The following is a 26893-nucleotide window of genomic DNA, read 5'->3' on the forward strand; positions in this document are numbered from 1 at the left end:
AAGGACCGCCTCACTCATTTCCATGTTGCACACAGAAAAGTAAAAATTAATACATGTATAAATAAATAAATATATATGGGAATATATAAATATGGAAATAAATATATGTGGGAATAAATAAATATAAATTAACACATAAATAAAAAATGTAAAGTTAAAAAGAATAAAAATAAAGTTAAAAATAAATATAGAAAATAATAAAGGAATAAAGTCATACAATAATACATTCAGGAATACATTTAATTAAAAATTAATTATATTTGTTTTATCAAGACATTTATTCCTTTATTTATTTTTTATTATTACATTTATTTATTTATAGTTTATGCAGGTTTGGGCCTCCATAAAGAAAGGTCAGAGCTTATTAAAGTAGTAAGAGACACAGGTGAAGAAACATTTTATCCACAAACACTGCTTTAAGAATCTGCAGAACAAATGGAAAAATATAGTGTAATATTAAGATATCTTAAAATGAGAGGGTTAGACAGGAGAATTTAATTACCTTCCAATTGATGCATCACACTCCAATAGTTGGAGGCAGTAATGCTCCGGAAGCTGGTGGTGATGTCTTGTTTGGAAGGATGGGACCTCTTTTTTAATTTTTTTTTTTATTAACAAAACATAATATACAACCGTATACAGAAATGTACAGAAATATTCCAGAGTGTACAGAATATGAATTCCTTAATCAAAAAAGTAACCACGAAAAATACTGCAAGTCTTTTTTGCTTTTTTGTTGATAATATTCTCCAAACAGGTGCTGTACTGTAGTTCTTGATCTCTTGGAGAAAATGAATGAAATTTGGCTTGGACCCTAACTATATGTGGAACTTCCCCAAAATAATAAAATGTTGTACAAGAAAAATTTAATTATTATTATTATTTTCATTGGAATAATATATACATATATAAAAATTATTTAGCTTTTAAAAATTATTTAGCTTTTAAAAATTATTTAGCATTTAGCTTCTAATCAAATGTTCCATATCCACCCAAAAAATCTTAGAATAGGCCTACATAATTACAAAAACGATGGACAACAGATTATTTTTCTGTTGAGCAAAAATCACAGGAATAATCAATATCCAAAAGAAATCTCTATAATACACCTTTAGCTGGATATATACCATGTAAAACTTTGAATGTAACCTCTTTTACTTTATTATTTAAACAATATTTTTCCACAAAGCTTTAGTCCAGTTTATATTTCTAAATACATTGTTCCACAATTAACTTTTATGAGTAGCCGTTTCACCTATTATAATATTTCTAATATGTTTATTCGTACAATGGTGTTTAAGGATATCGTGCTGTCTTTAACATATATTGTCTCAGAAATATCACTAGGAAGGATGCGTCCTACGGAGGTCGCGTTTAGTCGGTCTCATAGGCTACGTCATCGAGGCTGTCTGGTTTCATTTTTTATTTATTTAATTTAATTTATCTATTTTCAATTACTTTTATGTATATGAACTTTTTGAATTCCCAATAAAAAATGTAAATAAAATTAAAAATTGAACGAGACGTATGCGGCCGCAAAATGCGACCTCCGGAGGACCTTCCTAACTGGAAGTGACGTATGCATGCGTGCGTGCAGAGTTTCACTAGTGTCATGAACGGCTACATGGTGTAGATCATAGAGCTCTCTAACGTTGCTTTTATAATTGCCGACAATTAAACACACACAAGAGAAATAATAATTTAAAAGGAATAGTTCACACGTTTAAAAAGTAAGTAATTTGCTCTTTAATGCGCCATAGATCTTGTTTTCTATAAAATTGCAAGCTGGTGTTTTATGTTAAAGCTGAATTCGAATGTCAACCACTGTCAATTTATTTGTGTTAAGATTTGGTAAACGTAACAATTGCTTTAAAAAAATAGTGTTTTATGTATTTTTAAGAGATCAGGTCATGAAATTGTTAAGCATGCTCATTTTTAATGTGGTTAAAACTAGACAGTTCTTCAATCACATTGGGCACATTGAGTAAAAAACATAAGTGCAGTATCATGGGTAATAATCATATTAAGGCATACCTAAACTGAGTTATCTGACATGAATAGTATCTGCGATTTAAGGTTTTATTCGTCTGATAGTTTTCTTTGCACAGAATACATTTCAGATTTCTTCCTGTTTCATGCACGTGTACGTGAACAGGAAGTGTGGTATTTGACCTTCAGATGTTCTTCTAAAAGCACCCTTACACTTGCGTAATAAACGACGTCTTGTAATACTTTTATTTTAGTTTCTATTTTAACAATCCGTCTATTGCTCCATGAGTTCTAGAGATTATCAGTAATTTTTAGAAGTTACACGTGGTGTAACGTACTTCCATTACACACACGCAGACATGTATGTATATATATATCCAATTATATATATATATATATATATATATATATATATATATATATATATATATGGAAACATTTTCCTTTTGCAGTCAAGTACAAAGCGATGGTTCAAAAAAACGTTTATTAGGCACTGTTTTCAGACATCGCTCGACACGAGTTCTTTATACTGGTAAATACATCGATATATGATAATTTACGCCGAAATCACCGGTGAAGATCCGCAGATGAGCCGAAACTGCACACACACCCTTTAAGGTGCGTACACACTGCCAGCGACATCGCGCGCGACAGCGACTCAATACCATTCATTTTCAATGCGAGCACAGCGACTTCCGGCGACACGAGCTGTCGCGACCGTTGGCGCTAGATGTGGGCGTGTCCAGCGACGCGACAAAGTTGAGAAAAGTTCAACTTTGGAGCGACTAACGGAAGCGACAGCCAATAGGAGAGACGACGGGAGAGCTCACGTGATCCTTCTCTCTCTCTCTCTCTCTCTCTCTCTCTCAGCTCCTGCAGTAACGCAAAGATGGATGAAAGGCTAATTCTTGCTGTTAGAAATTTTCCAGTGCTCTATGATATGTCTCTTCCCATGTACAAGGAAATTTTTAAGAAAAATACTGCGTGGAAAGGTGTATCTGCGATCGCGGGGATTTTATGGATCCAGACAGACCGGCATTTGCATTTTCGCCGCAGATAAACAGCCGCTATGGCAAACAGCACGCCTGGTTTCTCATTCATCTTTGATATAAAGCATTTTATGTACTGATTCCATTTATATTTAGTCTTTTCCCTCCAAAATGTTTGTTTTTAGTGGCAAGAAAAGAGATTCGCTGTCAACAGCAATGGAATGGCATCCGTGAATGTCATTTATAAACGTTACTAGGCAACCAGTAGTGGGAACACCCATTAGCGACTTCACCGCCAGCCACTGGCAACCTGCAGCGATAAAGTCGCTGGCAGTGTGTACGCACCTTTAGGTGTGTACACGCTGCCAGCGACATCGCGCGCGACAGTGACTCAATACCATTCATTTTCTATGCGAGCACAGCGACTTCCGGCGACACAAGCTGTCGCGACCGTTGGCGCTAGATGCGGGCGTGTCCAGCGACGCGACAAATTTGAGAAAAGTTCAACTTTGGAGCGACTAACGGAAGCGACAGCCAATAGGAGAGAAGACGGGAGAGCTCACGTGATCCTTTCTCTTTCAGCTCCTGCAGTAACGGAAAGGTGGATGAAAGGCTAATTCTTGCTGTTAGAAATTTTCCAGTGCTTTATATGTCTCTTCCCACGTACAAGGACATTTTTAAGAAAAATACTGCGTGGAAAGGTGTATCTGAGATCGCGGGGATTTTATGGACCCAGACAGACCGGCATTTGCATTTTCGCCGCATATAAACAGCCGCTCTGGCAAACAGCACGCCTGGTTTCTCATTAACCTTTGATATAAAGTATTTTATGTACTGATTCCATTTATATTTAGTCTTTTCCCTCCAATTTCTTTGTTTTTAGTGGCAAGAAAAGAGATTCGCTGTCAACAGCAATGGAATGGCATCCGTGAATGTCATTTATAAACGTTACTAGGCAACCAGTAGTGGGAACACCCACTAACGACTTCACCGACAACCACTGGCGACTTGCAGCGACAAAGTCGTTGGCAGTGTGTACGCACCTTAACTCGCACAGATACGCGCGAACTGATGAGTTAGGGGTCGTTCACACCGAAAGTGTTTTTGCGTGCGTCTGCTCTGTTTTCCTTTGAAACACACGCAGGACGAACATCCTTGACTCCTGCACCGTGTCTCGCTGTTTCTTCAGTGTCTCACGCAGGACTGGCACATTTTTTGGGGGGGGCCTCGGGTTGGTTAGTTGCTTGGGGTCTCATAAATTTTTAACCCGCTCCTCTATGCAAGCACTCCTTGCTAATTCGGACAGGCTTAAAACAATAACTAAAGTGATTGGGGTGCTCATTGCCAACTATATGTTTCCCTACTCTGCTGATGATGTGTGATTTTTATGTATGATTAAAACACTCGAGACTCATCATGACATCCTTCGTATCCATTTTAATACCAACATTCCTTCTATAGTGATGTACATCTTCTGGATATTGAATATGTGCAGTAGAGTTTGAAATGCATTTTATGTCAATGCATGTAGAGTAATAGTGCAGGTATTACGTTAAAATTTTGATTTAATAATTAGTGAAAAGGTTTGTGGTTAAATACCCAGTGAAAATTAACCATGCTTTTACAATAGTAATATTGTAGTAACTATGACGGCTTTCACCATGGTTCCATTACGACTCGGTACACATGACATTGCATATGGGGAGTGCCTTCTTACACAACCTAGTTGAAACCTCTCTACAATAATGCCAATATTCTAATATTGGCTATGGTATTTGAGCCCCGCCTGTTTTGGTGTGAAACTGTCCGCTATAAAAACAGGTGCACAGAAAACGTTTCCTCAGAATTTCTTCCTTCAAGACAGTGATCATCTCTTGTCTAGAAGCCCTCTACCTTCGCCATCGGAATTCACGAGTCAGCAGCCGGAATTTTCATGGGAAGACTTTCCGCTCACCTGCAGTACTCCGGCGAACATCACACAACCTCACCGATTAACACTTCGCTGGTGAACGGGCCTCAGCATCCTGATTCCCCGCAGCACTTCGGCAGGGTTTGTGTATCCTTACAAAGGAATTGTATATTGTGTAATATATATATTAATTTATAAACTTGTATATCTAAAATAGTAATTTACATGTTCGTGTCTTTTTGAAGATGTCGTTCCATAAGTGTTCCTTGTGAACATCCCGCCGTCAGATCAGCATAAGAGCTGTGTTTATTGTCTGGGCTGCGCCGATGCAGAGTCAGATTTCATGGAGACAGACTGTCCTCACTGTGAGGGCATGAGTCTCAAGATGCTATGAAGCACCCTCATTCTGAGGGACGATTCAGCCTCATGCACCCTCCCACCCGAGGATTCACACTAGGAGGCACGGCAGGGCCACAAGATCGATCAGGATGACTTTGAGATGGTCCTTATTGCGGCAATCTCTCCGAAGTGCATGATAATGACGAAGTCATGTCTCACTGCATCAGGCGAGTGGTCAGTGGATGAATCTGCTGCATATGCATCTTGACCTACCTCGACGATTGGCTGTTACTGGCGCAATCAGAGGATCTGTTATGCCAGCACAGAGACTTACTGCTTCAGCATCTAAACAGCTTGGGCCTCAATGTAAACTTGGCGAAGAGTATGCTCTCCCCCAGCCAAAAAATATCCCTTTTGGGAGTCTGCCTCGACTTCACGTGCGGGGGAGTTTGCCTCATGAGCCAGGCCACGTTCAGGCCATTCTACAGTGTCTTGTCTCTGTTCAAACTGGGGAGAACACTTACTCTGAAGCTGTTTCAGAAAGCATTGGGATTTTTAGTGGCGCCTTCATCCCATTAGGTCTCTTACACATCGACCTCAGGGCACATACACATCACTATATCCCACCACTGTATAGCTGCTTTAGCACCATGGACAGCTCCTGCGTTTTACCAGCGAGGTGTCGTAATTGGGCAAGTTGTCAGGTGGAAAGTTGTGACTACGAATGCTATGTTGTGTGATTGATGCCCAACTTTCAGCACCTGAACAGGTGCGAGGAGGGCGTGGCACATCAACGACCTAGAGCTGTTGGCTGGGATTCTAGCATTAAAGGCTTTTCAGTCAGAAATAGCGAGCTGTCACGTCCTGGTTTGATCAGACAACAAAACAGTTGTGGGCCAAGGTGGAATTCATTCACCACCTCTGAGACTGACGCGTCACCTCCTTTTGGGGCAAGCATCATCTCCTCTCCCTGAGAGCGACATATGTCCCAGTCAAGGCTCGAAATTGCGACCATTTTGGTCGCATATGCTCCCGAAATTTTATCTGGCCAACTTCAAAATATATTTGGGAGCATTTGTGCAAGTGCATATAACTGTTGTGGTGTTTTCATTTCTCTACAAAACGTTCGCCAATTACAGCACTATGTGCCTGCTGTGAGCTGATACATTGACCGGTCCACCGTTCTATTCAACATTACATAACCAATTAAACTTCATCTTTACATTCTTAAATGCAGATTTTAGATTGGTTAATATTAACCGTCAATCACTCCCTTTCAGCACGCTCCGTTGTCACGGGACAGGGAGCTAACTAGCGTGCGAAATGTAAAGAGCTGAAGAGAGAAGATGAAAAGAACACTGAGAGATTTCTTTTGTAAGCCGCCTAAAGTTCCAGATAATGTAACTGCTGGAGTTGGTGATGGCGATCATGTGGTTAATGTGGATCCACCAGTGGAAAAGAAGGCTTACAGTTTTTGGAGAGAGTGGCTGAAAGACAGAGTGGCTCCACTATGAAAATGGTTCAATGCACTGATTAACAGTAAAGCCTGTGGGACAGAGATTGCAGGTAACGCTGCGTTCGCCACTAAATCCACACATTTTAAGCGCAAGAGCTTAAACACTGGGAGAGCGCCAAGCACAAGAAATGCCGGGACAAGCATGTGGCAAAGAATTCAGGATCGGGTTCGATTTGTTGAAGCTTTCAAGCGTCAGGATGCTGCCGGATGTTCTGCTCAATTGACAGAGCTGAACATGAAATTTAACACCGCCTACACCTTTGCCATATAAGAGCTCACCTTCACTAAATTTAAAGCCATGTTGCACCTCATGAAAATGAACGGCATTGAGATCAACATTATATATGCAAATGACAAGTCATGTGCCAACATTATCGGCGTGATAGCAGGATGTGTAAAGCCCCAGTGGTGGTTTTGTTTTTAAATAAAAGAAATCTGTTTAAAAAAAAATATATATATAAATTGAAGTTGTGGTGCTCCTTAATTTTCTTTGCTGGTGCTTTTAACTCTTTGATGTTTGGAGCACTATTGCTACCAATTAAAAAAGTTGATTTGGAGCCCTGGTCCCAGGCCGCCTGAATTACTGCGTGGACCTACTGTCACGCCAAGGGGTAATACCGGCCAAATGGGGACCTCATCCACAAACTGTATTGAGGATTTAGGAAATATTCGGCAAAGCAGAAATCAATCTATTTGCCTCAGTGGAGAATGCATACTGTCTGGTCTCCTCTGGTATTCAAAGTCCCAAGCCCGCTGGGAACGGACACAATGGCACACAAATGGCCGCCTTGGTATGCCTGATTCACTCTGTCATATGCAAAGTCCCAGAGGACAAGGAAATGGTTCTATTAGTTGCGCCGAAATGGCCCAACCAGCCATTTGCCTTTGACTGTGACCAGTACCAATGAGGAGGGATATCCTCTCAGGATATGTTCACTGATCTGGTGTCTTTTATATGGCAAGGACCCGGTAAACTGCCCCATACATGAAATTCTAATATTTCTTCATTAGCGATTAGGAACAGGACTCGCTCCATTAATGCTCAAAGTGTATGTGGCATCTATATCTGCGTATCACGCACATGGTGCCTCTATAGGCAAGCATGATTAATCATAAAGTTCCTTAAAGGAGCAAAACGATTAAACCCACCTCGTCCGGCTACAGTCCTGACTTGGGAGTTGGGACTTAACTTGAGTCCTAAAAGCTCTGGCATGGCCACCCTTCGATCATTTGTACGCTGTTGATTTGCACATGATCTCCGTTAAGACCGCACTGCTGCTGGCTCTAGTCTCAGTAAAATGTGTAGGTGACGTGCATGCAATATCAGTCGACAATTCAAGTCTGGCCCCGGTCTTTCAAGAACCATTGTCAAACATAGGAAAGGCAAGGTCCTAACCATTGCCTTCAAAGCGCAGGTGGTTCATCTTCAGGCCTTCTTCCCCCCTCCATTTAATTCGGATGAGGAACACTCATTGCATTTGTTATGCCCGGTGCGTAACTACGTTGAGTGTACTTGCCAGTTCAGACTGTCTGATCAGGTCTTTATATGCTATGGAGGAAGCACAAAAGCAATGTCCATCTCCAAGCAAAGGTGCTCTCACTGGATTGTCGATGCAGTTACCCAGGCTTCATACTTGCCCAATTGGTGTTTTAATGCACACACAACTAGAGGCACGGCCGCCTCCTGGGCATGGACGAATGGTGTGTCTTTACCAGACATATGTTTTGCGCCAGGATGGTTTTACAACTTAGAAGTGTAGTCTCTTTCTTCACAAGTCCTCTCTGTTTAGAGCACTTGCTATTCATTGGCCAATATATATATATATATATATATATATATATATATATATATATATATATATGCCCTTCCCTTTATGTAACATCTTCCCATCATTTGCACAACCGCCTGCAATCAGGCAGTTAATATATTCGTTATGAGTGCTCTCCTCCTGGCCAGCACTCACTGTGGCATACTCATGTCAGTCGCTGTCCCACAAGACTGCGCCGTCATGTTTCCTCTCTGAGAAGTTATGTTGTGTAGTGCGGCGTGATGGGATTCTGTACTCCATATGCGTAGCTACGCAATGTCAAGTGAACAAATTAAGCAAAGGGAACAAGACATTGTGAATGCTAGCCGCACTACAAGACTCCTAGTTCTTGAGGCATGAGCAAAGAGCTCCTTGTTCTTAGTCAGAAATTGAGGAAATTGTGTCTGTGCACCTGTTTTTCGTGCCAAAATAGATGAGGCTCAAACACCATAGCCAATATTGGAACCGAGGTTACGTGCGTAACAGACGTTTTCTTTGCAGAAATCATGGTTTTGATACAAATAACCATGGTTTTGCAACTGTAATACTGTAATTTCCATGTAGTAACCATGACTATATTTTATGGTTACTATGTTTTTACTACAAATACCATAGTTAAACTATGGTTACTTTAAGAGAATCATTTTCATTCAGGGCAAACCTGTTGAAGTGTTTGTTACCAAATAGAGTATTCTTACTTTGGATTTGGCAATAATTGTGTATATATATATATATATATATATTAGGGCTATCAATCGATAAAATTTTTCTAATAATTTAATCTAATTAATTACATGGTGTCCCGATTAAGTAATCGTGATTAATCGCATATACAAATATTTGCTGAGAAAGCCCCTCATATAAATATAATTCAATATATAATGATGAAATAATGATACATAGTTTTCTTTAAATATATATATTTATATATATATTTATATATATATATATAAAACGTGATCAATAATATGGTAGTAAACAATACATTGTATTCAGGCCGCTTTTTGTATTGCCTTATTAATGATAAACTCTTCTGCCACAAGAATGTAATGCATTTTAATTATCTGAATATTTTTTTATATATATTTCTGTACATTGCAAATATCGAACCATACCAAAACCGTGACCCTTAAACTGTGATCCAAACTATGAGAGATTTGAACCATTGCACTCGTATATATTTATATATTTAATTCAAATGACATTTAAACAGCTCTCTTTAGAGGCATTTGTAAACGTGGTTTTATATATTTGGTGCAACGTAATAAGTGGTTTGTAATTACAATGGGAATCATTATGATCAGCCTCCTTATGAATGTCTAATTCAGGTCCTCATGCTGGTTGTGACCCTCACATGTTCTTAATCAGGAGTGAAGCATATATTCTGGTTGTCACACCATATTCTCCTCTACTCTCTGGCCTTTTGATCATGTTCTTTGGGATAAGATCTCCATGCACCCATGTCTAATTGAGTTTGAACATTCTCTGTGCTTGTAATGTCCCTTATTTATGCCTTATTTATTTCCATAAACCATACTAGGAAAACATTTCTGCAGTAAATAGGAATGTTGGGGTGTTTTGCTTGATTTTGCAGCTTTCTTGTTTGTCACGTTTGTTTTTTGTTCAGTCATTGAATTGAGAGGAATGATCTTCTGAGTTTATAGTTAAAGTCTTTCATAGTTGAGAACACACATCTTGAAGAAATAGTTAACCCAAATTATAGAAAGTTCTCTCAATTACTCACCATCATGACTTCTTAGATGTGTATGACTTCTGCAGAACACAAAGATATTTAGAATAATATCTCAGCTCTGTAGGTCCAACCAATGCAAGTGAATGGTGACCAAAACTTGATTTTTGAAGCTCCAGAAAAGGATGTAAATGCTGCACAAAAGTAATCCATATGAATCAAGTGGTTTAATCCATGTCTTCTGAAATTTTGGGTGAGAACAGACCAAAATATAACTCCTATTTCACTGTACACCTTGACATCAGCAGTCTCTTTGGCGATCAGGATTTCTAGCTCGGTTACACTTCTTAGCACCATCTAGCACTCTGCATGCATAAAGTACTGGAAAGTGTAATCCATTTAAAATCATGATTGTGCCTAGATGGCAAAATTTACTGTGAAATGGAAGTTACATTTTGGTCTGTTCTCACCCAAAATCACTTCAGAACTGAATATGAAGACACTGGAGTCTTATGGATTACTTTTATGTGTTGCTTATATGTTCTTTTTGGAGCTTAACTTTTTTTGTCACCATTCACCTTCCTTGTATGGACCTACAGAGCTGATATATTCTTCTGAAAATCTGTGTTCTGCAGGATAAAGAAAATTGCGCACATCTAGGATGGTATTAGGGTGAGTACATTGTTTTTGGGTGAACTATTCCTTCAGTGGTGTCCATGTCACCTAAAATAAAGTGAAGGTTAGATTAAGTAGGCTTTTTTATTTATAAATGTTCTTTCAAGGTTAATTTATAGGCCTTCAGGTGTTGTTATTTCCAGTAAGTTCTAGTTGATGAATATTATCTGTTTTACATGACATTTCAGCATTGCTAAACTTTTTGTTGTCTCTGTTGACTGTTGATCTGGAGGAAGTTCTCTTAACCACACACACAACCACTTCATCTAGTGTAAGAAAAAAACACCATTTGGTTTTTGTACATTTGGTGGCATTAGAAACAGAATATGATAAACCATCTCACAACAACATTAAATGTAATGTGGAAAATATGCCCTGCAGCAAAACTTGCCATGATACCGAATTTTGCACCAACGATTATTTTTGAGTAGTTTTACAAAGGTCAAATGATGGTTTGGGTTGTGACTGTGGGCCACTAACTTTAGAGGACACGGTATTAGGAAATGTTTGTGGTCTGTACACACATTTCTTTGTAAAAATGTCAACATTATACAATCTCCACATTGATTTCTATCAGAGTTTATCAGCCTTTAACTAGCTTTGGAGCCTCTGTAGAGGGTGGCTCAGGATTTTGGATGAAGTTCAGCGAATCATCAACAAGTACTTTTTTATTTTTTTTATTTTTATATATATATATATATAAAAACACTTTTGGACTTTGAACATGGAGGGTTGTTTATGAATTCCCAGAGACTTCAAAAAGGGCTGATCAGAGCAGAAGCTTGTAAAAGCCTTTCTGTTGCTAAAGAGATTCTAAGTGAAGTCAATATCTCTTCCATTTTAGATTCGATGGCGGGGACAATTGATGAAGCAAAAAAGAAGTTTTCCAGAATTGTGAGTTTACTTTTTTGATGGAAGATTCTTCTTTAAATTCAAACTTTGTAAATGTTTCTCAGAAATAGGAAGTTAATAGTTGCAGTACAAATCTAAAGTTTATTTTCATTTTAGCCCAAAGAGTGCAATGGTTTCTCCCTTTTTGTAGGTAAACAGTCGCTCGTACACCCGATTCAATCAGTCTCAGAATCCTGATGGTGAGAGCAGTCGTGTGGTGGTGAAGCTGTCTGTGGACGGTGAAGAAGAGATTGATGGTGTTGAGCATGGACATGTGCAACATGAGACGTACACAAGACCCAGTCCTCCAGTGCCATTGAACAAGGGGAAGATAATTTGTTCAGTGATCATAGTACTGCTCTTCTTGTGTTTGGGTAATTGTTTTTATTATTTACTACTGCAATTTATTTTACTACTGAAGAGAATCCACCCCTGTACTATTCTCAGCTTTTTCATGGTTTTCCTTGCACTCTTTTTGTCAGGTATACTTATTGGCTATGCTACCCACCGTAAGTCTGAACCACCTTCCTGCCCTTCGCCTGACAGTTTGGACGAGGACAATAATTCTGAAGTTCAACCAAGTTATGATGTTCCTGCTCCTACTATGGATTGGAGTGATATTATCAAGGTTATGAATGAGAAACTGTCGTCAAATGCCATTCAGGATAAATTAAGGTATTTGTTATCCAGAGAATATTATTTTCCATGAACGTTGCGCCATTGTTATGATAGTCCATTTTAATTTTAAGACAAAGGTTTCATTCATTAAGTAAAATGGTAGACCCTGACCTAAATTCTGCATTTGTTATTGCACTCTTCTACTATAATATTTTGGCTTTTGCTGTTTGTCTTCCATTAAGTGAGTATTCCAAGGTTGACCGCCAGGCAGGATCATCTGGAGATAACATGTTAGCCAACAAAATCCATGACACTTTCATGAAACTTAAAATGGAGCCCTGGGTTGATGAGCACTATGTGATGCTACAGTATCCTAGCAGGTCAGTACTCGCAATATGATGTATTGCTTTTATAAAATGTACTCTACCTGTGTTAAGAGACTTGACGCTCCTACACACATACTGGTCTGATCAGCTTCCAAGTTCGCTTTGCATTTCTTCCACCATAAAATCAGAACCTCGTCTGTTGGTTTGCATGACTCCAACAAGAATACACTCCGAATACAAATAGAGTAGAATTCAATAAGAATGAAAATATTACAAGTATTGTCAAATATAACTTGACTTTGCTTTAAAGCACAGATGCCATGATATATCTACTTCTCTCTTCCAATACCACATTTATCCACAGTGCCCCCCAGTGGACTCCGTTGTAACTGCAAGCTTTGGTAGGAAAAACATTGTTATTCAGCGCTGCACACAGCAGGAAATTGTGGAAAGGAAAATTAATTTGAAATATTCGAGTTGTGATTTTTTATACTCTAGTAGCTGGTGCAGAACGAGTTCTTTATTACTCGTACACATCCCAAATGTACTCACCCCTGCTGAACACAAACAAATATTTTTAGAAGAATATTTCAGCTCTATAGGTCCATATGATGCGAGTGAATTGGTACCAAAATGTTGAAGCTCCAGAAAGCACAAAGGCAGCCTAAAAATAATCCATTAGACTACAGTGGTTTAATCCATATCTTCAGAAATGATATGATTGGTGTGGGTGAGAAACTGATCAATATTTAAGTCCTTTTGAACTATCAATCTCCACTTTCACATTCTCCTTTTGTGTTTGGCTATTTGCATTCTATGTGCATTATGCCACCTACTGTCTGGGAGGAGAATTTATAGTAAAAAAGGACTTAAATATTGATCTGTTGCTCATCCACACCTATCATATCACTTATGAGGACATGGATTTAAACACTGGAGTCTTATGGATTACTTTTATGCTACCTTTATAAGCTTTTTGAGCTTCAAAATTTTGGTACCCATTCACTTTCGTTGTGTATATCACGTGTTCTTTGTGTTCAGCACAGGAAAAACAGTCATACACATCTATGATGGCATGAGGGTGAGTAAAAATGTATTTCTTTTTTTAAGGGAAATCTCTATTACTATAGACCAGGGGTCGGCAAACTATGGAGGGGTAGTCACTGGCACGCCAGCAATGGCGAGAGAGGAGTAGACTATTTTATTTATATAAATTCCACACCTGCATTCCAGTCTACATCTTGGTGTAATCTTTTCTCATGATCACGCAGCTTGTATTCATCAGCTGAATGAGAGGCTAAAAACGATTCAAGTGTGATGAGACTCGTGCTGCACGTGCAAACCATTCCCACATCATGAGCTGTCAGCACTTTCGGTTATTTGCACGAGTAAACACGCCCGCTGCTTTGCTTCGGTCAGGCGCAGCCTACATTCCGTGTTTCATTTGTTTCTTTTTCTTTCAGAACGTCATGTAATAAGGAAACACCACTATTAATCCTCGATTTCCATTCACCATATGTTGGGGTGTTTTGCTTGATTTTGCAACATTCTTGTTTGTCACGTGTGGTTTTTTTTGTTCAGTCATTGAATTGAGAGGAATGATCTGAGTTCATAGTTCAAGTCTTTCATGGTTGAGAACGCACATCTTGAAGAAATAGTTCACCCAAATTATAGAAAATTCTCTCAATTACTCACCATCATGACTTCTTAGATGTGTATGACTTCTGCAGAACACAAAGATATTTAGAATAATATCTCAGCTCTGTAGGTCCAACCAATGCAAGTGAATGGTGACCAAAACTTGATTTTTGAAGCTCCAGAAAAGGATGTAAATGCAGCACAAAAGTAATCCATATGAATCAAGTGGTTTAATCCATGTCTTCTGAAATTTTGGGTGAGAACAGACCACAATATAACTCCTATTTCACTGTACATCTTGACATCAGCAGTCTCTTTGGCGATCAGGATTTCTAGCTCGATTACACTTCTTAGCACCATCTAGCACTCTGCATGCATAAAGTACTGGAAAGTGTAATCCATTTAAAATCATGATTGTGCCTAGATGGCAAAATTTACTGTGAAATGGAAGTTACATTTTGGTCTGTTCTCACCCAAAATCACTTCAGAACTGAATATGAAGACACTGGAGTCTTATGGATTACTTTTATGTGTTGCTTATATGTTCTTTTTGGAGCTTAACTTTTTTTGTCACCATTCACCTTCCTTGTATGGACCTACAGAGCTGAGATATTCTTCTGAAAATCTGTGTTCTGCAGGATAAAGAAAATCGCGCACATCTAGGATGGTATTAGGGTGAGTACATTGTTTTTGGGTGAACTATTCCTTCAATGGTGTCCATGTCACCTAAAATAAAGTGAAGGTTAGATTAAGTAGGCTTTTTTATTTATAAATGTTATTTCCAGGTTAATTTATAGGCCTTCAGGTGTTGTTATTTCCAGTAAGTTCTAGTTGATGAATATTATCTGTTTTACATGACATTTCATTATTGCTAAACTTTTTGTTGTCTCTGTTGACTGTTGATCTGGAGGAAGTTCTCTTAACCACACACACAACCACTTCATCTAGTGTTAGAAAAAAAACACCATTTGGTTTTTGTACATTTGGTGGCATTAGAAACAGAATATGATAAACCATCTCACAACAACATTAAATGTAATGTGGAAAATATGCCCTGCAGCAAAACTTGCCATGATACCGAATTATGAACCAACTTTGTTCAGTTGCCAGGACAATAAAAAAAATCACACCATGTCAAAAAGGTGGTCGATCTCTGCTATAGACAAACATGGAACCCATAGCATTGTTGCGACACAATTTGCACAAGCAAGCACCACTTATTTTCTGTAGGAAATGTAAAATGATAGTCTTAATTAACATTCTCCATTTTTGGATTACCATTGCCACATTTTACAAATCCTCAGTTTTTCCACCTTTTTTTTTGTTGCGATAATTGTTATTTGCTAAATCAACTGTTTTTAACCCAAACAGCTCTAATCCAAACAAAGTGTTGTTTGGTTCAGAGGAGATTGGAAGTCCAAAGGGGTTCCTGGCTTACAGTGCGACAGGACGTAAAACGGTGAGCTATATATTTCTTCCCTTTCCTCTGCTGGAAACACTTTTTTGCTGGTTTTGTCATTTAACTTGCATAACTTTTCGATACAGTAGCTTAAAAGCACATTTAAAGGGATAGTTCACCCAAAAATTTATATTCTGACAGCTTTTACTCACCCAATGGTACCAAACCAAATATTGTTCCAATTGAGTCAATCTTGACAAAATGTTAAATCTTTGGGTGAACTGTCCTTTTTAACATTGGTTGTCACATTTCCAAACCTAATAATATTATAAATTCTCTCACAGGGCAGAGTGGTGTACGCCAACTATGGTTTACTAGAGGACCTGAAAGATGTGAAAGACAGTGGAGTGAATCTAAATGGGTCTGTCATACTGCTGAGAGCTGGAAAAATCAGCATGGCTCAGAAGGTAGCTCATTGGGAGTAACTGATAGTAATTGATCTATAATTTTGTTGCTAGTGTCAATCTAAATGTATTCTCTGCTGTAGGTTGGGAATGCTGCTGAGCAGGGTGCCATAGCAGCTCTGATCTACCCGGACCCAGCCGACTATGAAACATTGTCTTCAGATACTGAACTCTATGGTCACGTAAGTTATGCCAAAGAATAATGTTCCATGGTAAAAAAAAAAATGATTCATAGTCGGCGCAATGTGCTGTCCTTTTTAGAACCAATCACGTGATATAATATATATCATACAGTGCATCCGGAATGTATTCACAGCGCTTCACTTTTTCCACATTTTGTTATGTTTCAGCCTTATTCCAAAATCGATTAAATTCATTATTTTCCTAAAAATTCTACAAACAATACCCCATAATGACAATGTGAAAGAAGTTTGTTTGAAATCTTTGCAAATTTATTAAAAATAAAAAACGATGTACATAAGTATTCGCAGCCTTTGCTCAATACTATGTTGAAGCACCTTTGGCACCAATTACAGCCTCAAGTCTTTCTGTGTATGATGCTACGAGCTTGGCACAACTATTTTTGGGCAGTTTCTCCCATTCTTTTTGCCGGACCTCTCAAGCTCCATCAGGTTGGATGGGGAGCATCGGTGCACAGCTTTTTTCAGATCTTTCCAGAGATGTTTAATCGGGTTCAAGTCTGGGCTCTGGCTGGGACACTCGAGGACATTCACAGAGTTGTCCCGTAGCCACTCCTTTTTTATCTTGGCTGTGTGCTTGGGGTCGATTTTTTTATCTTGGCTGTTTGCTTGAAAGTTCACCTTCCTGTTGGAAGGTGAACCTTTGCCCCAATCTGAGGTCTAGAGCACTCTGGACCAAGTTTTCATCAAGTAGGTCTCTGTACATTGCTGCATTCATCATTCCCTCGATCCTGACTAGTCTCCCATTTCCTTCCGCTGAAAAACATCCCCACAGCATGATGCTGCCACCACCATGCTTTACTGTAGGTATGGTATTGGCCAGGTGATGAGCGGTGCCTGTTACCTCCAGACATGACACTTGCCATTCAGGCCAAAGAGATCAATCAGACCAGAGAATTTTGTTTCTCATGGTCAGAGTCATTCCGGTGCCTTTTTGGCAAACTCCAGGTGGGCTGTCATGTGCCTTTTACTGAGGAGTGGCTTCTGTCTGGCCACTCTAACATTCAGGCCTGTTTGGTGGAGTGCTGCAGAGATGGTTGTTCTTCTGGAAGGTTCTCCTCTCTACACAGAGAAACACTGGAGCTCTGTCAGAGTGGCCATTAGGTTCTTGGTCACCTCCCTGGCTAAGGCCCTACTCCCTCGAACGCTCAGGTTCCAAACTTCCATTTACGGATGGAGGGCACTGTGCTCATTGGGACATTCAATGCTGCAGAAATGTTTCTGTACCCTTCCCCAGATCTGTGCCTTGATACAATCCTGTCTCGGAGGTCTACGGACAATTCCTTAGACTTCATGGCTTGGTTTGTGCTCTGACATGCACTGTTAACTGTGGGACCTTATATAGACAGGTGTGTGCCTTTACAAATCATGTCCAATCAACTGAATTTACCACAGGTGGACTCCAATAAAGTTGTAGAAACATCTCAAGGAATGATCAGTGAAAACAGGATGCACCTGAGCTCAATTTTGAGTGTCATGGCAAAGGCTGTGTATACTTATGTACATGTGATTTAAAAAAAAAATTAAACATTTATATATAAGTTTGCAAAGATTTCAAACAAAATTCTTTCACAATTGTCATTATGGGGTATTGTTTGTAAAATTGAGGAAAATAACGAATTTAATAAATTTTAGAATAAGGCTGTAACATAACAAAATGTGGAAAAAGTGATTTTCCAGATGCACTGTACATTACGTTGTATGACTGATTCAGTCCAGGATTGAGAACGATGACTCCTGGTATAGATCCAGTCTGATTTGATTGATTAATTTAATTTAAATTAAAACACTTTTGCCAAGGGTGCTGCAGATTAAGCTAAGAATAGCCCCTGAATATCGGTGAGGAAACACTGGCTCTTAATTTTCTTTAACTACTTTTGTTGATTTTTTTTTTTTTTTTTTTTTTTTTAGTTGTTCTAATTTTGTTTTTGTCATTGTAGGTACATTTGGGATCAGGTGATCCTTACACCCCAGGTTTCCCATCCTTCAATCACACCCAGTTTCCTCCTACCAAGTCGTCTGGTCTTCCAAATATACTCGCTCAGACGATCACTGCAAACATGGCACGCAAAATATTGGTGTAAGTTTAAAGCTCAGTTTTAACTTGAGCAGTTTTTTTAGTTCCTGTGTTGGAACATCAAGTTTAATTTGGTAATCTGAAATTTCCCACAGGAAAATGGGAGGAAGGGATGCCCGCTCGAATTTCATTGGTCTCTTCTCCAGTTACAAATTGGGTAGAGAGACTGACATAGTCACTGTAGAAGTTAACAACAATCTTGTTGATACCAAGATCCATAACGTGTTTGGAGTTATCAAAGGGTTTGTGGATGCAGGTGAGTTTCATCCAGAAGAAAGTGAACAAAGTGTAAAGTGTTACCTGTACATCAATGTTGTTGCTTTATACTTGCATTTAAAGTACCTGCATTTAATTACATTTGAAATTACACTGTTAACCTTAACCCTAACCCAACCCGTACCCTAAAACCTAACCATACTTCAAACTCAGTAGCAGCACATATGAATCTTGAATTTTTCAGTACAACTTGTTGCACAATAAATATATTGTATTATATTGTAGATATTGTAATGTTAGTACAAATTGTTAAAGACACCTAATATAAAGTATGACCGAAGGTTTTATCATGCTGACTGTTATTCTTTTTTAAGCACGACAAGCTATCTTCTCGCAAAAACGCTGTCCAAGAAGTTGTCTCTCTCAATTAATTAGAGAATTGCAAAATATTCATGTTAGTAGTCGACCCCACTAATCGACTGGTCAGTTGTTGGACGACCACCCTTGTGCATTCCTAACATGGATCAGATCATAAACAGGATGAGCGATTATCGATGCAGGAATCAAACTCATTCTGCATATGTGCAGAAACTAATCATATAGAACAGGAAAAATACTCACAATAGCATTAAATTCTTATCCGTCTTGCTGTCACTCGACCACAGTATCTCAAGAGATGATTACACATGCTCAATTGTCTTCACTCCCATTGCTAATCGCTGTATCACATTGCTGTTCATTTGCATAAGTTAAACTTTACTCCACTTTAAGTTGCTGGACACGCCCATTAACGGTTGCTCATGCCACCAGAAATCGCCATATCAAAACGAATGACTTAGTTGAATTGTCATTGTGAATGCATTTTGATTGAATAAATGTCTGTACATCTGACCTTTTGTAGACTTGGGGGGGTCTCACTAAGGTGTCTTTAATCCCCCAGATAAATATGTTGTGATTGGAGCGCAGAGGGACTCTCTCAGCTCAGGCTATGCCAAGTCTGCAGTCGGTACTACTCTTCTGACGGAGCTTGCAAGAATTTTCACTGAAATGAAGAAAGGTATAGTTCAAGGCATAGGCATTGACCCTAAAATGTAACATTTACTCACCCTCCAACTTGTTCCAAACCCATGTGATTTAGGCAGTAACCTAAATGTTTTTTTTATTTTTTTTATTTTATTGCAACTTTTTTTCCCCATACAATGTAAGTGAATGGTTACTAAGGCTCTCATTCCATCTCTTTTTGTCCTCCACCAAATAAAGAATGTAATATGGGTTAAAAACAGCATAAGGGTAAATGATGATAGAATTTTTATTTAGCATGTAGTGTTTTCATGTTAAAATTTTCATGTAGCATGTAGTGTAATGGCATGCAATTATTACTTGTTCACCACAGATGGTTTCAAACCCAGAAGAAGCATTGTGTTTGCCAGCTGGAGCGCAGGGGATTTCGGTAACGTCGGAGTTACTGAATGGCTTGAGGTTTGTATTGTGATATTACTTTGCTAGAATAACTACATGTATGTTGTTTTGAAATACATTTGAGGTTCATGTTAATGTGTTTGGTGCTCTGCCTTTTATCAGGGCTATTGGGCATCCTTGGACAAAAAAGCCTTCACCTATATCAGTTTGGATGGAGTTGTAACTGGTGAGTTTACAAAGTCTACATTTGTCTCTGAGGAACATCTAAAGGGATAGTTCACCCAAAAATAATTTACTCACCTCTATGTTGCTCTAAACCCTTTTTTCCATGGAACACAAAAGACATTAAAATGTTCATGCTGCTTTTTTGCAATACAACAAGTATAAAGTGACCATGGAAGTATTGAAAAGAGCACCATGAACATAATTAAACATTTCTCCTTTTGCGTTCCATGGAAGAAAGTCATGCAGGTTTGGAGAGACATAAGGGTGAGTAAATATTGACAGACTTCTGAAAAACGACACAAGTTTGTCAAAATGGGGCTGAATGGCTACATTTAAATGGATAGTTCACACAAAACTGAAAATTCTCTCATTATTTACTCGCCCTTATGATCTCCCATGTGTGTATGACTTTCTTTCTTTGCCAGAACACATTTGAAGAAAACTAGAAAAATATCTTTGCTCAGTAGGTCCTTAAATTTCAAGTGAATGGATTTTTTTTTTTTTTAGTTCCAAAAATCATGGATAGTGATCATAAACATCATCCACACGTCATCAGCTCTTAAATTAATTACTTCTAAAGCGGCACGATCTCTTTTGGTGCGAAATAGATCGATATTAATATTTTTTTTAACTGATTCATGGCAATTCAGTCAGCAGCAGTACGCGCATATGACTTAATCGCATTGACATTTGAAAAACGGGAACTGCGGCATGTGCGTCACAGCCGGAAGAGCAGGAACGCTGTACAGTAGCTTGTTTTGTTTTGATCTGTATTCATCTGTTTCTTTACTCACAATGGTTGGTGAGCTTATTCTGGATGATTTTTGAGTTTCAAAGAGAAATCTCCATTCACTTGCATTTAAGGACCTACTAAGCAAAGATAATTTTAAATTTTTCTTCAAATTTGTTCTGGTGTAGAAAGTAAGTCATACACACCTGGGATATCGTGAGGGAGAATTAAACTTTTTGGGTGAATTATTCCTTTTTTAAAAAGCCAGTTTGCATTTTCCCCAAGCAAAACCTAGATGTTCTTGTCTTTGTTTAATCTGTAGGTGTGGGTTCCTTCAGAGCTTCTGCAAGCCCTTTGTTGCACAAGCTTCTGCAGAAGACCATGCAGAAGGTACACTCAAACGCATACTCTTTGCATGCATTTTACATTTTTTTTTCTATGAATGTTTTGTTGAAAATGTATGACCATTTTATAATTTCCACAGAGCAGTTTATTGTGGCCGCAACTCTGCAGCCTGTAAAATAATAGAAAATATATAAAATAATTAAAAAATCCATTCACCTCAAACCATGGTTTATATTTCAGTGATTATTATTATAATTATTATTTTTACATTTAAAATAGTTTTTATGTCTTCGTTTGTGTAAGTAATTTTTCGCCTTTTGACGAATACTTGCCTGAATGTAAATGGAAAGGTGTGTGTGTGTGTATATATATATATATATATATATATAATTTTAATTTCATTAAAATTTTTAGTTAAAATAAATAAAAAATAGAGGTAAAAGTTTGAAAACAGGGTGTCTTGCTTTAATTGTGTAGGCTTAACTCTTACCCTGCTTAATGAAAATTACCCCATAGTACCACCTAGCTTCCAACCAGCGGTAATACCTGTGTTTGTCAGTTTCCTGTGGAGTTTTTTTTCTGCTACCAACTGACCAATCAATACTTGGTCAACCAAGACTCTTCTCATCGAATAATGTTTGGTCGACTATCAGGAGGCAGCCCTAGTTTATTACTTGACAGAAAATCAAATAAGTTGAGGGCATTAAAACATGTTTACATGAACAACGTGTGTGTGTGTATTATATTTAAATAATCTGTTTTCCCTCTCTCTATGAAAGGTAATAAATCCAATTGATTCAGTTCCAGTTAAATTACGTCAAAACCTTTTCCAGAGTTATGGCGGTAATCTTGAAAATCTGTGAGTAAATCTGAATTGATTTTTGTCATGATTGATAAAAATATCAACATAAATGTTTGTGTTGATATGTACATGCTCTTTAATGATTTCATCTTCTGTTATTGTCATTTGTGCTCAGTCTGAGGCCCATGATGATGGATGATAGTGCATATCCTTTCCTGGCTCTCGCTGGAATTCCCTCTATCTCTTTCAGTTTTGTTCCTGCTGGGGTAAGAGTTTGGTCTTATCTCTCTTTTTTTCAGACTTGGGTCTATGTTACAAGCTAAAGGGGAAAGGAGAAGGCGAGAACCGGCTTGATGCTATAATTAATAGTTAATAAACTTAAACAAAAAGACACAAACTCATACAGGGCAGCTGCCCATCACACACACCCACTCGAACTGCCACCTCCAGCCGCCTTTATCCCTCTCTGAGGCTTGATTAGGGGCTGTGGTTGCAGTGCCCCATCCTCTTCCCTGCCACACTCCTCCCTCCTTTCCTTCAGGCCGGGGAGCCCCGGCATGACGTACATCCGGGAGGGTGCCCCATCTCTTCGGACCTGGGAGGGTGGCAAGGGGAGGGAGCAACGCTTTCGCATGTGGCCTGATCAAGAGTTATTTACATTTGTCCAAATCACATTTGACATCTTGTATGTGTCTTAAACCACCTCCTGAGGGTTTCCTATCTGTCCCGAAAGCATCTTGGAGGGCATTTACACTTGTTTTTTCATGATTATAAAGTGATCCGATCAGTAAAATCACATGAAGTGATCTAATGAATACCTCTATGTTGCTCTGTATGTACAGTAAATGGACTTCGTATGCAAAGACTGCAGATGGTGTTCACCCAAGTATGCATTCTGATTTGATCATTTTTATCCACCAGGCCTCTGCTGATTACGAGTATTTTGGAACTGTTCTGGATAATAAAGAAAGTCTGGGCACTGTCACCGGTCAGAAAGTGGGTGATATGTCTGTGGCTGCTGCCCAGGTTGCTGGTCAGATCGCCCTCCGTCTCGTTCACGACCACATCCTCAAACTGGATGTCACCAAGTATGCAGAGACAATCTCAAACCATGTGAAAACCATCATCAATCGGGTTGTGGAACTCAGACATGCAAAGGTGATGACTTTTGTCTTATGTGTTACATTTTGGCACCAAGACAGTAATGGAATACTTGCCCAAAATGAAACTTCACATTTACTCAACTTCATACATTCCCTAACCTGCATGACTGACTTTCGTTTGTAGAACTCAGAAGGTGATATTTAGCAGAATGTCCAGGTTGCTCTTTTTCCATATAATGAAAGTGAATGGGGGTCCATAGACCGCTGTGGTCACTATTCACTTTCTTGTGTGGAAAAGAGCAGCATGGTCATTCTGCTAAATTATTTATTTTTCTTCCAAGAAACAAAAGGTCTTTTGGAATGATATGAAGGTGTGTAAATTATGACAGAATTTTTATTTTTGGGCGAACAATCACTTGTTTCTCATTATTCTTTCAATCCATTACAGGTCGATAAAAGTGAGTCTCTGTCAACATTGTGGCTGAACAGGGCAAAAAGTTCTTTTGTTCAAGCTGCAAAGGCCTTGGATGAATACATCAGTAAAAGTGATCTAGAAGACCTAGAGATGTGCCGCATCATCAATAACCGCATAATGAAGGTGAAGTCATTCGCTTAGCCTTTCTATGCTTATTAAGTAGAGCAGAGTTGGGAAACGTCTGGTCGGCATCCCATCCCTGATGTAGTTATCTTGAAACATGCCTTGTCAACATGAAATCAAAATCATTCTATAGAATATTTGTACAATTGTTTGATTTTGTTTTTAATGGCACTGATAGATAGTGGCTAAGTTCTCATGTTTTTTGTCATTTTCTTCCTCTTTTAAGGTGGAGCATAATTTTCTTTCTCCTTACGTCTCTATAAGAGATGCCCCGTTCCGACACATTTTCTTTGGCGTTGGGTGGCAAACCACCACGGATCTGGAAAACTACCTGAAAATTGTGGCACAAAAAAATGCAACCTTCGACTTGGACCAAGTCCTAAACCAGTTTGCTCTGCTCACCTGGACCATCCAGGGTTGCGCAAATGACCTGGCTGGAGATATCTGGTCCTTGGACAATGAGATATAGGGTTTTTCAGGATTACATCAACAGACCTGGCCTCTGAGTTTTGATTAAAAGTAAAAGTTAAATATCAGAACAAACCATATATCCACCAATACATAGTAGATTGATTTGATTTCAAAATTGTGAAAAGCTCTAATGGAATCTGATCATGCATACCTACAGAATTAAGTATTTGACAGCTATAAAAAAAAAAAAAAAGAAATCATGCGACTTCAACATACATGAACATACATAGATCTGGTTATGAGTAATTACAAAGGTCTTTAATCCTATGAGGAATTAATAATAAATAATATAGATGATACATATATATATAATATTATGACATATTGCTGTATTAAGGAAATATATTTGACAAACTTTGCATTTCAGGTAAATTTCGGATTCAATTTGTCATCCCAGTTATATCTTAAAGTTGGTGATATTCTGATTGATTAATCAGGTTAGCCGCTGATGCTTAAATACATATGGAGAAAACCATGTCCTTGGCTGCTAATGTGAAGATAAAGTCCCTGTTGCACTTCATGTAAACCCAACATTTTTGCAGGAGATATGTCTGCCTTTTGTACCCATTTAGCACTGACTGAGGACCATATTTATTTCTTATTTATTTATCAGTGACAGTGTTCACTATAAAAGAGTCTAATTTCTTTTCTTTTTTTAATTATCGGAAGCAGTGCCTTCCATAATTGTGACGGTTATACTGTCATATGTTAAAAGCAGCATCTGCTTACAGAAATACTTGTTACCAACAACTTTCAACAGAAATGACTATTGTTACAGGTGCTTGATGAAAAACGTACAAAAATCACTTATTTTAATCCTTGTGAAGCAGTTCCTCTTTACAATTTGTATTTGTTTTCCCCCCCTAGAAGAAACAAAAATCCTAATTTGACAAAGCTGATACCAAAAAATCATGGTATTTATTAGATTTAGGCTGTTGAGCTGAGATTTTCAATAATGTTTTCTAATATCCTCTTGTTCAAATATTAAATTGATAAGAAATGTTTCCATTTTGACTCAATTTAGGCCCAAGCATTTCTGTGGCAAAGCATTTCTTTGTAACATTTATATTTCTATTATAAAACCATTATCGGGAGCAGTGTCTTCCATAATGTGGAGTGTTTGACGGTAGTTTTTGCCTACCATTGTGTATGTATCGAGGGCAGTGTCCCTCATATTTCACTATAGGGTGGATCAAATTATCGGGAACAGTGTTTCCCATAAATTTATGTATATATTTGTTTTTCACGGCTTTGTTTTCCGCTATACTTCCTACTATACACTTGGCAACTACTGTTAGATGAAGAATGTTGTGGGTTCTATCAAGATATGCTGGTGTTATTTCATTTTGGGGGCTTAGGTTACTTTTAAGTGTTTCTCCAATATATGAGTCTTGTCTTTTTTACTTTTCTGTACTAGCCTGGTTCGTTTTGGTCTCTTTCAAGAAATCATACATTTATTTTTAGTTTACACAAAGGCTTGTTAAGATATTTGATCTCTGTATGCTATTCTGTGTATGTTTCTATTCTGTTTTCCAAGGCAGGTGTTTGAAAAGAGGATGTGTTCATTTTGCATAACTACAGTAGAATGTTTTGTACGAGTGATTTGCATATTGCTGATGGTACAATAGTTTCATGTATGATTGGATTTCTGACAAAGTTTGGTAGACGTGTTGCATACTGGTTGGTTTCTGTCAGTATCTATATCCAGGGGTGTAGATATAACCCCCCCATTAATCAAAACAAGTATTTATACTATGATTAATGGAAACGAGTAAATGCTTCACACTGCAACCCCCCTTGTCTATATCTGTCTTTTCTCTTTCTTTTGGCACTTGTTTGGTTATTCATTGCATGAAAAAGAGCTTAACATTGCAGTGTATTAAAAAAAAAAAAAAACAGCAAATGATCTTTATGCATCAGCTGTGTTTGATGGCAAAATATTGATTTGCATCAACTTGTAGGAGTTTCAGGCACACAATTGTTGTTGTAAGAACTAATTTTTGTGTCCAAAAACTGTCAAAATTAATGTGCTCTTTAATAAACTTAAAGTGTACTGTGGCTTTGCAAGTGTTTTAATTGCAAAACTTTACAAACTGCTTTAAGTAATTTCCAGTCATGTGAAATAGCTAAAAATAATAATAAAAAAAATTATTAATTTACTCAACATCATGCCATTACAGAAGTGTATGATTTTCTTCTGCTGAAAACAAACGTAGCTTTTTAGAAAAATATCTTAGCTCTGTAGGTCCAGACAATGCCGTTTAACAGAGTCCAATACTTTGAAGCACATAAAGGCAGCATAAAATTAATCCATTAAATTCATGTCTTCAGAATGAATATGATAGGTGTGATGAGAAACTAATCAGTATTTAAATTATTTATATATATCTATATATATATATATCATTCTCCCTGCCCAGTAGGTGGTGATATGCATGAAGAATGTAAATTGCCAA

The 26893-nt window shown here is 38.1% G+C and overlaps 1 protein-coding gene across 2 annotated transcripts; it reads left to right on the top strand.

Moving 5' to 3' along the window:
* The first annotated feature begins 1582 nt into the window (after positions 1-1582).
* Positions 1583-26495, top strand: LOC127634944 (transferrin receptor protein 1-like). Of its 2 annotated transcripts, none has more exons than XM_052114714.1 (19): positions 1583-1730; positions 11760-11809; positions 11958-12180; positions 12289-12481; positions 12667-12804; positions 15760-15847; positions 16132-16254; positions 16335-16433; positions 18392-18531; positions 18624-18784; positions 19685-19801; positions 20138-20223; positions 20326-20389; positions 21441-21508; positions 22243-22322; positions 22441-22531; positions 23187-23423; positions 23817-23966; positions 24193-26495. In XM_052114714.1, exons 2-19 carry the CDS (start codon positions 11765-11767, stop codon positions 24433-24435), a joined length of 2346 nt encoding a protein of 781 aa, XP_051970674.1. In that variant the 5' UTR covers positions 1583-1730; positions 11760-11764; the 3' UTR covers positions 24436-26495. The 2 variants fall into 2 exon arrangements, with proteins under 2 accessions (XP_051970674.1, XP_051970675.1); XM_052114715.1 differs by lacking the exon at positions 1583-1730 and adding an exon at positions 4937-5028.
* The last annotated feature ends 398 nt before the right edge of the window (positions 26496-26893 follow it).

The sequence above is a fragment of the Xyrauchen texanus genome, chromosome 42 (assembly GCF_025860055.1).
Source record: "Xyrauchen texanus isolate HMW12.3.18 chromosome 42, RBS_HiC_50CHRs, whole genome shotgun sequence".
Classification (NCBI taxonomy): Eukaryota; Metazoa; Chordata; class Actinopteri; order Cypriniformes; family Catostomidae; genus Xyrauchen; species Xyrauchen texanus.

Bases quoted from the DNA above. Each gene is read 5' to 3' on its own strand.
- LOC127634944 (XM_052114714.1), top strand. From the start codon at position 11,765: ATGGCGGGGACAATTGATGAAGCAAAAAAGAAGTTTTCCAGAATT. The intron at 12,805-15,759 runs GTCAGTACTCGC...TAACCCAAACAG, and splicing joins ATGCTACAGTATCCTAGCAG to CTCTAATCCAAACAAAGTGT. The intron at 15,848-16,131 runs GTGAGCTATATA...ATTCTCTCACAG, and splicing joins GTGCGACAGGACGTAAAACG to GGCAGAGTGGTGTACGCCAA.